The sequence below is a fragment of the Zosterops lateralis genome (assembly GCF_965231275.1).
Source record: "Zosterops lateralis genome assembly, chromosome: Z".
NCBI lineage: Eukaryota > Metazoa > Chordata > Aves > Passeriformes > Zosteropidae > Zosterops > Zosterops lateralis.
The window spans coordinates 511,251-521,972 of NC_139800.1; the positions used below are offsets into that span (position 1 = coordinate 511,251).

Genomic DNA, 10,722 nt, shown 5'->3' on the forward strand with positions numbered 1-10,722 from the left:
CCGGCATCACTCCCTTATGCGTTGCCCGTACTCAAAATGGCGGCCGGTGGCATCACTCCCTCACGTCCTGCCCGTTTCCAAAATGGCGGCCCTCTCCCTCACGCTTTCCCGCCCTCCCGTACCCAAGATGGCATCACCCGTTTCCCTCTCCGCCCTGCCCCGCGGTGGCGGCGGCGCCTGCGCCCGTCCCCCAGCGGTGCATGCCGGGCGCCCTGCCCGCCGTGACGCTGCAACATCGCGGCCGGCACCCGCCACCGGGGCCCGCGGCCATGGCGGGCGTCAAGGTGATCGCCAACGACACCGAGTTCCAGCCCGAGCTGAGCGCCGCCGGCTCCCGCCTGGCCGTGGTCAAGTTCACCATGAGGGGGTGAGTGAGGCCGGGACCCTCCCCGGGACGGGCTCCGCTCCCGCCGTCTTCTTGTTGTTATTTCGGGGCTTCCGCGTCAGTGTGTTCACAGCAATCAGCGCTTTTTATCACCAGTTCCTGGAATAAATTCCCGATTTTCCCGCCAGAGCTCTGAGGGAGCTGCGCTGGTTTAAAGCCCCGGCAAAGGGCGGGCAACACTAAAAACACCTAAAAACTCCCCAAAAACATCTTTTGCCCCATCAAACTTGCCTGGATCTGCACCTCATTTACCCAGGACAAGTAGATTTATTTATCCCTTTCCCCCTAAGCAGGGAGATGGTGAAATGGGGATGAATCTGTCACCAAAGAAACCTCAACATCGGAATAATTCCCATTAACCTGCGAAATCAGAATAGTGAGGATAATCTCAGGAATCTGGGGTTTAATATAGCACATCATTATTCTTTGGCTGCTGCCTCTCGGTTGTGGTGGGGTTTATTTTAATCTCACTATTTATTTTAATTTCAATATTTAATTTCACTTTCTCCTTCCCGGCGAGAAACTCCCTTTACAGGAACCGGTGCTGCTGAGCACTTCCTCCCTTTTTGCTGACACACAATAAGTTAAAAAAAAATACACATTTCAATGCAGTTAAATCAGAATAAACCAGCTCAGTCCTCTCAGGGCTAAATAAAGATATGGGAATAAATGTTACAGATGTGAATGAGATTTATTGTGGGAAGAATTTTATCATCCCTGAAGCTTTGATACATTAAATATTTATGTGTAAATATATTTTTTTTCCACAGGAGGTAACATTGTGTAATGATAGGAGTTTTATTTCGCTGATTTTGCCCTTCTTCGTGTAATGATAAGAGTTATTTTGTTCATAAATTTTTTTTTGCTGATTTTTGTAACACTTTATCGAGCAGGACTGTGGTAAAAAAATGCTGCAAGTAAAGAGAATAAATTGCATCTTCCTACATGTCACCTTTCATTGCATTGCCAGGTGATTTTTACAGCAGGGGAAGAGCAGGAATGTTCTGGTTCTATTTGAAAAATGAAATAAAAATGGAATTAAATGGAATTAAATGGAATTATTTTTCCCTCAGGTGCGGCCCTTGCTTGAGGATCGCCCCAGCCTTCAACGCCCTGAGCAACAAATACCCACAGGCAACATTCCTGGAGGTGGACGTGCACCAGTGCCAGGTCTGTGTCCCAAATCCTGCCCAGGGAAGGGGAAAGGAGCAGGGAAAGGCTCAGAGAGAGCAGAGTCTGTGCCTGGTGCACCACAGAGAGCTGTAAATTCCCCCAACCAGGGGAGAAATATCCCCACAGTGCCCGCTGTGTTTACCCTTCCTTTGGGCAGAGTAAAAGTAATTAATGAGCACTTACAGCTCCCAGTGCCTGCGTTGCTGAAATTATAAATACGGGAATTAAAAAGAGCCTTTCCAGCTAAATATTGGTGCGATTCCTTGTAAGTAAAAAGGTAAAAACTCCATGAGTGGGTTTATCAGTGGGGTCAGGCAGTTCCTAGAGGCGCAGGGACCTCAAGGAGTGATCTCATTTCTGCTCCCAGGGCACGGCTGCCACCAACAACATCTCGGCCACCCCCACGTTCCTGTTCTTCCGCAACAAGGTGCGCATCGACCAGTACCAGGGCGCCGATGCCGTGGGCTTGGAGGACAAGATCAAACAGCACCTGGAGAACGATCCTGGCAACAGTGAGGACACAGACATCCCCAAAGGATACGTGAGTGTCTCCCCAGAGTGTTCTCGGTGTGCTCGTGGAGCTCTGGTGTAAAACAAAAATAAATTTTTAAATGTGGTTGGAGGATTTTGGGCAAAGCTGCCCGAAGAAGTCGCTTGTCTGGGCTTTTTTGTCTAGGAAAAAAATTAAAATATTGATATAGACATGTTTATTAGGAAGGAAAAATCTCCCTAGGGATTAAAATGAATTTTGTGTCCCATGATAAACCTTTTCCTTCTCAGCCATCCCAAACATTACATAAACTGCAAAAAAGTCTCACTCTTCCTTTCCCTAATGTTTACTGGAGTGGATGCTCCTAAAAGCAGCCCCTTTGTGTTTCTCTGTGCCTATAAAGGAAAAAAAATCCCAAACAGGACGGCACGGCAATACTTGGGAAAGGTGATGTGTCTGCTGCTGACTTGATTTATTGGTCACTCACCAATAATTCTCTCTTGTAAATGCCTTGGAGAGCAGGGCTGATCCTCCTGCTCAGTGTTTGTGACCCCTGTGGGGTGTGCAGCTCCCAGGGCAGCTCCCCCATGCCGTTCCCTGTTTCCCCAGATGGATCTGCTGCCCTTCATCAACAAGGCCGGCTGTGAGTGCCTCAACGAGAGCGACGAGCACGGCTTCGAGAACTGCCTGCGCAAGGATTCCTCCTACCTGGAGTCTGATTGTGACGAGCAGGTACAGCCCACACCTCCCCACATCTACCTGCAGTCCTGGGCTGCTCTCCTGCTGGGGAACACAGCACTTTCCACACTGAATGCCCAAGCAGAGCAGTATTTGTTGGGCCAGAATGTGTGACCACATCGTTGTACTCCAGAGCTCCCTTGATTTTATTCCCTGTGCTCAGTTGGTTTCCAATGAAGAAACCAGTGTGTAATTGTGATTTTTTTTTTTGCCTCCACAGCTTCTTATCACAGTAGCTTTTAGCCAGCCTGTCAAGCTTTACTCTATGAAACTTCAGGGGCCAGACAATGGTGAGAACTATTTGTTACTGATCGATAGAAAAGTCCGTAGTTTGATACACAAATAAATGTATTTATTGCAGTTTGATACACAAAGAGAAGTGTTTATTACAGTTTGATACACGAATAAAGTATTTATTATAGCTTGATACATGACTAGAAGTGTTTGATACACTGATACACAACTAGAAGGGTTTATTATAGTTTGATACACAAGTATTTATTACAGTTCAATATGCAATAAAGTATTCATTATAGCTTGATACACAACTAGAAGTGTTCATTACAGTTTGATACACAACTAGAAGTGTTTATTGTAGTTTGAGACACAAATATAATTATTTATGGTTTGCTGCCCTGCCAAGAGTCAGTGGGATGTAATTCCAGGCTGAAGTGAGAGCCCCTGAGAGCCTCACCTCAGTCTCTGTGTAGTGACTCTGTTGTACAGTGACAACTTCCTACTGCTCCAGGATTCTGGCCTTATATTCCCCAGGGATTCACATCTCTCTCTTTTCTCCCAGGACAAGGGCCAAAGTACATCAAGATCTTCATCAACCTGCCCCGCTCGATGGACTTTGAGGAGGCGGAACGGAGCGAGCCCACGCAGGCCCTGGAGCTGGGCCCCGAGGACATCAGGGAGGACGGGATCATCCAGCTCCGCTACGTCAAATTCCAGAACGTCAACAGTGTCACTGTGAGTGCCCCTTTCCCTGGGGGAGCACTTCTACCTGCTGCTTTTGGGCTGCTTTTCTGTCAGAGCTGGGATGAAATGATCGAGAAATGGCTCTGCCTTTCTTTCCAAGACCTTTTGAGTACAAACTGTCCCAACTGTGTCATTTCACCTAAATTATTTTGACTTTTAACCCAATAACCAACCCACCCACCACAGTGTGGACTTCTCTCTCCAATTACAAAACACCACTCAGACCCAGGAAGAAAAAAGAAAAAAAGACTCAGCCCATACCCTAAAATCTCCATCTTGCTTTGTATATATATTACTGTACTCTAAACCCTTAAACTGTAAGTTTTCCACATCACACACTTCTATTCAAACTCCACAGCCACAATCCCAGTGCTGTCACTCAATTTTGGAAGCCTCAGGTCCAGTGCAGTGTTTCCTTGGTCCATTTTCTTGGTTTTCTTTCAATGTCAGTGCCTGTGAGCAGGGAAAGCCTGAAATCCTCACTGCCCAGGGTTCCAACAGAAAACCACAACTCTGGGAGGGATCTGCCCAGGAGGTGTCTCAGTCAGTGTCAATAAATGGATATTAATTCAATTTTTAGTCCAGATCCCAGTGAAGTTGTGACTTCTTATGTCCTGGGTTTGGTGAATGTGAGAAGTGGAAGCTGGAAAAAAAACCCAGGAAAACAATACTTAGAAATTCTCTAAATAATTACTGAAATGAAGAGGACAGAGCCCTTTATAGTTGGAAACAAACCTTTTATTTGGTCACTTCACACCTCTTGAGCTGCTGTTGCTTCAGGTATTAACACAGGGATGAAATTAAAGTCCTTTTTTTTTGTCTCTTTTTCCTCCTCAGTTGTTTGTGCAATCCAATCATGGTGACGAGGAGACGACACGAATCACGTATTTCACATTCATCGGCACTCCCGTGCAGGCCACCAACATGAACGACTTCAAACGAGTGAGTCCCTTGGTAACCACCCCCCTGGGGGGAAAAAACACAATTCCACACTCGGGGGACCTGGGGAAATCTGTCCTGGAGTGTTCCTGACCTTCCTACGAAGGTTTTCATCATCAGGTTTAATCATCAGGTGCCAAGAAACACTGAGGACTGAAAACACGAGTTACACACACCAAAGGCAACTGGTTTTTTTAATAGCTGTGAGATTTGGGACACTCTTTTATTGTGAAAAGTTTTATTTTAAAATAAACTGCTTCAGTAATGAATTTATGGTACAAATACCCTCTAAGGTCAGAAGGTTAAAAGCATTAACAGTGACATGGCACCTCCTTGATTTTTAGCAGCAAGACTTGATCTTGACTAAACTTAAAACTTAATTATAAAGGAGTTTATCAGCTTTTGCTGCCCTGCACTGCCATTCAAGGTCATGAAAAATTGCTCCACCGTTCTAAAATAATTACAGATTTTAGACCTTCCTCATTCTCTCCAGACTAGAAATGTGAAAATTGATTTTTGGTCTCCTTTCTTTGGGTGTGTGTGGACACAGCACCCAGGGAATGGTGCAGGATGGGAAGGAACTGCTCAGAAATCCAGGAGCTGGTGATTCTGCCTCAGTAACGCTTTCCTGGACAGTCTGTGCAATGATAATATTCTCATTTTCCCTCCTGAACATGGAGGAGAACAGAAATCTTTGCATTGGTGGAAAGGAGAACAGCAGGGAGAAACTGCAGTGGGTCCATGAGCCTCAGGGCTGGGAGGGGTTGAGGGTTTGTTTTTTAATCCCTGGATTTCTGGATGATTTCCATGAATTCTCCTATTTTAATTTATTCTGGGGGCTGCACTTCAATCTGCCTCGACCAGATTTGAAACTTCATTCCTGTTTGTTTTTTTTTTCCTCTTGCAGGTAGTTGGCAAAAAAGGAGAGAGCCACTGAGGGAGGTGAAGGCACTGGAAGGGCTGACCCCAGTCCGAGGTTCCCACTTTCCTGGATGATTTTTGCCTGACCACAAACCAGAGACTGTCCATTTGATTTCCTGCCTTTTCCAATAAATCGTTGCTTTCAAGCTGGAGTGTGTTCCTGGTGTCCTCCTCCCCTTCCTCCTCCTCCTCCTCCTCCTCCATGGATTTGTCAATAGAATTCCTGATTTTTTCCGAGTGGGATTTTGTTATTCCAGCAATTGTGGCTCTTTTTTTGTTCCATTGAAACTTCCCCAACTCTGCTGAGCTGTCAAATAACGAGTGAGATTGGATTGTCACTCCCACAAAATACAAATAATTCTTGAATTAGGAATAACTAGAGCTGTTTAATTTAATTCCCACTTCCCTTTAAAATCAGAGCAAATTTTCCATCATCATTCCATGGATTTTTACCAATTTCCAGGAGTTTTCAGTGGTAGAAATCCCTGAGCTTGTTGTGCAGGTAAGAGGAGATTTGGTTTGATCTTCCATAGGAAATATTTATTCCAATTGGAATTTTGGTCCAGAGTGATGTTGGTAAGTCAGGAATTGCCTTTTTAATTTTTATTTTTCAATTTTATATTTTATTTTTAAATTTTTTATTTTGTTTTTTTTACACTTCTATTACTTGATTTTCTACATTCTTTCTCTATATATTTAATACATATTACATTCTCTCTCTATATGTATTTAATATATATAGAATACAGAAATTAGATTTTATTTAGGATTGAAATGTTTTAAATAGGGATTTATTTTATTATAGGAGTCAAGTGTTGTAAATAGCGATTTATTTTATTGTAGGAATTCATTTGTATTTAGTTTTAAATAGGAATTTGTTTTATTTTATATATATATAATATAGAAATTAATTTTTATAGGAATTTTATTTTTTAAATAGGAATTTTATTTTTAATATAGACTACAGAAATTAATTTTTATAGGAATTAAATTTGTAATGAGAATTTTACTTTAATATAGAATATAGAAATTAAATGTTATGATAGGAATTAAACTTTTAGTAGGAATTTTATTTTTAATATAGAATATGGAAATTAATTTAATAGGGATTAAATTTTTAATAAGAATTTTAATATAGAATATAGAAATCAAATTTTATGACAGGAATTAAAAATTTAAATAGGAATTTTAGTTTTATTATAGAATATAGCATATAGAAATGAATTTTTATAGGAATTAAATTTTTAAATAGAAATTTTAATTTTCATGTAGAATATAGAAATTAAATGTTATGATAGGAATTCAATTTTTAAATAGGAATTTTATTATAGAATATAGAAATTAATTTTATAAGAATTAAATTTTTAAGTAGGAATTTTAATGTAGAATATAGAATATAGAAATTATAGGAATTAAATGTTTTAAACAGGATTTTATTGTATTTTTAATCTATATAGATACACAAATTAGAAATAGGAATTAAATGTTTTCAATAGGACTTTATTATATTTTTAATATATATAGAATATACAAATTATTGGAATTAAATGTTTTAAATAGGAATTTATTTAGGGATTATAGGAATGAAATTTTTTAAATAAGAATTTATTCTATTTTTAATATACATAGAATATAGGAATTAAATTTCATTATAGGAATTAAAAGTTTAAATAGGAATTTATTTTTAATCTATAGAGAACACAGAAATTAAATGTTATTTAATTCATAAATGTTATTTAATTCCAGTATAGGTATTTATTTTTATATATACATAGAATATAGAAATCAAATTTTATTATAGGAATTAAATATTTTAAATAGGATTTTAAATATATAGAGAATATAGAAATTAAATGTTATGATAGGAAATCTCTTAAATAAGGATTTGTTTTATTTTTAATATTTATAGAATATAGAAAATAAATGTTATGATAGGAATTAAATGTTTTAAAAAGGAATTTATTTTTTATATATATAGAACATAGAAATTGAATTTTATTATAGGAATTAAATGTTTTAAATAGGAATTTAAATTATAGGAACTGAATTTAATTTTTAAAAAATGAAAATTTAAAATTTCATTTTTATTTTAAAATGTTTAATTTTTTTTTATTTTTCATTGGTTTTAATTTCATTTTTATTTTGACCTGTTTTATTTTATTACTTTTATTCTTATATTTTATTTTGGTTAAAATTATTTATTTATGTATTTATTAATTTAAGTTATTTTATTTATTTATTTATTTATTTACTCTTTATTTAAGATTTTTATTTTATTTGTTTATTAAATTTTATTTTATTTATTTTATTTATTTTATTTATTTTCTATGTTCCCCCATCCCGAGTGGCGCCGCCTCGTGGGGAGCCCCGGGCACTGCAAGGACCCTCCAATTTAATAATAATAATAATGATAAATATTAAAAATATTTAAAATATTAAAAATATTAAATAAAATTGAAATAAATGAAAAGAAAAATAAAATACAAAATTTAAAAAATAAATAAAAAGGAAAAATAAATAAACAGCTCAAAACGTAAAAATTACATAATTAATTTTAAAAGTAAAGCTAAAAAAAGAAATGTAAAAAAATATTAAAATGTAATTGACAATTAAGAAATAAAAAGGAAAATAAAAAAGAAATTAAAATAAATTTAAAAAATAAAACCTTTAAGATAAAATGTTTTTAAAAGAAATTAATAAGCCTCTAAAGAACAAATATATAAATCAAAATTTAAAATATTAAGAAATACAATAATACAAAATGAAATAAAAATAAAATTCAATAATAAATTTTAAAAATCAAGTGTGAATGAATTTTAAAAATAATAAAAAATAAGCTTAGAAATTAATATTTTATTATTATTTATAATTTTTAATATAATTACTACTTCAGTTTAATTTTTTAAATTATTTTTATTATTTTATTATTAATTTTTATCTTTTGTGATTTAAATTTTAATATATATATATATTTTAAAATTTATTTTTCTTTATTTCAATTTAATTTCCTATTTCTTGTTATTTATTTAATAATTGGGGAGATTTATTTAATAATTTTATTTCCCCTTTCCCGCTGGGGGTCCCTGCAGTGCCCGGGGCTCCCCACGGGGCGGCGCCACCGAGCGCGGGGACACCCGGGGCAACATCAAATACAATAAACAGCAACAGAAATAAATAAATGAACATCCCAATAGTTTAACATTTCAATTAATAATTATTCTTTTTTATTATTATTATTCATTTGTGGGTTTTATTTTTTTACTTTATTTTTTTTTAATTTTAGGGGTTTTATTTTTGGGTGGGTTTTTTTTAATTACTTGAATTTTTATTGTATTTATTTATTTTATTTTGGTTTATTTTTTAACCTTAGTTCTTTTATTTATTTACTTATGTATTTATTTAATTTAATTTTCATTTTTTATTAATTCTATTTGTTTAATTTATTTTATTTATTCTATTTAATTAATTTAAAAATTATTAATTTAAAAATTATTAATTTATTTATATCATTAATTAATTTACATTAATTTATTTTTATTTATTAATTTATATTTTATTTATTATTTTATTTATTACGGGTTTTTTTTGTTTATTTAATTAATTATTTCATTTAATATATTTTATAGATTTTATTGTATTTTATTTTGACCCCCGGGCACTGCACGGACACCCATCGGGACAGGGAAAAAGAGAGAAAGAATCTCCTCCAATATAATAATAATAATAATAATAATGAAAAATAATAATGAAAAATAAAATATAACCCCCTAAACTTTTAAAAATATTTAAAATTAATTTAAATTTTCAAATGTCTTATATTACTTTATTTTTACTTTTTATATTTTGTGATTTTTAATTTTTTTAGTTTTAATTTTATTTTTTTTATTTATTTCAATTTTATTTTTTATTTATTCTTATTTATATATTTAATAATTGGGGGCATTAGAGTTTTTTTTATTTTCCCTTGTCCTGACCGGTGTCCGTGCAGTTCCCGGGGGTCAAAATAAAATACAATAAAATAAATAAAATATAATAAATTAAATGATGAAGAAAATAAACGAAAAGTTCCTTGGGCTCCCCACGAGGTGGCGCCACAGGACCGGGAATGAGGAACCCGCAGGGCAACCCAGGGTTAAAAACAAATAAAATGAAAAACAACTTAATACTTTAAATTTCAATTAATTATTATTCATTATATATATCATTCTATTAATTTGTGTAATTTTTTTATTTATGAGTTTTATTTTAATGGCTTTTTATTTAGTGTAATTTTATTTAATTGATTGATTTCTCTGTGTGCGGCAGTACCGCGGATCCGCCACACGGTGGCGCTGCAGGAACGGCGGAGACCAGAGGGGACAGAGGGGTCACCCCATGGGGACACAGGACACACAGGGGGGGACACAGGACACACAGGGGTCACCCCAGGGGGACACAGGACACACAGGGGTCACCCCAGGGGGACACAGGACACACAGGGGGGGACACAGGACACACAGGGGTCACCCCCAGAGGGGACACAGGACACACAGGGGGGGAACACAGGACACACAGGGGGGGACACAGGACACACAGGGGTCACCCCATGGGGACACAGGACACACAGGGGGGGACACAGGACACACAGGGGTCACCCCAGGGGGACACAGGACACACAGGGGTCACCCCATGGGGACACAGGACACACAGGGGGGGACACAGGACACACAGGGGTCACCCCAAGGGGACACAGGACACACAGGGGGGGACACAGGACACACAGGGGTCACCCCCAGAGGGGACACAGGACACACAGGGGGGGACACAGGACACACAGGGGTCACCCCCAGAGGGGACACAGGACACACAGGGGGGGAACACAGGACACACAGGGGTCACCCCAAGGGGACACACAGGGGTCACCCCGAGGGGACACGGGACACACAGGGGTCACCCCAAGGGGACACACAGGGGTCACCCCATGAGGACACACAGGGGTCACCCCATGGGGACACAGGGGTCACCCCGAGGGGACACAGGACACACAGGGGTCACCCCATGGGGACACAGGGGTCACCCCGAGGGGACACACAGGGGTCACCCCATGGGGACACAG

The 10,722-nt window shown here is 37.4% G+C and overlaps 1 protein-coding gene across 1 annotated transcript; it reads left to right on the top strand.

Moving 5' to 3' along the window:
* The first annotated feature begins 219 nt into the window (after positions 1-219).
* On the top strand, positions 220-5,781 carry LOC310922871 (thioredoxin-like protein 1). Its single transcript, XM_083883791.1, has 8 exons — positions 220-367; positions 1,459-1,555; positions 1,926-2,099; positions 2,658-2,780; positions 3,007-3,076; positions 3,586-3,758; positions 4,605-4,709; positions 5,614-5,781. Exons 1-8 carry the CDS (start codon positions 270-272, stop codon positions 5,641-5,643), a joined length of 870 nt encoding a protein of 289 aa, XP_083739917.1. The 5' UTR covers positions 220-269; the 3' UTR covers positions 5,644-5,781.
* The last annotated feature ends 4,941 nt before the right edge of the window (positions 5,782-10,722 follow it).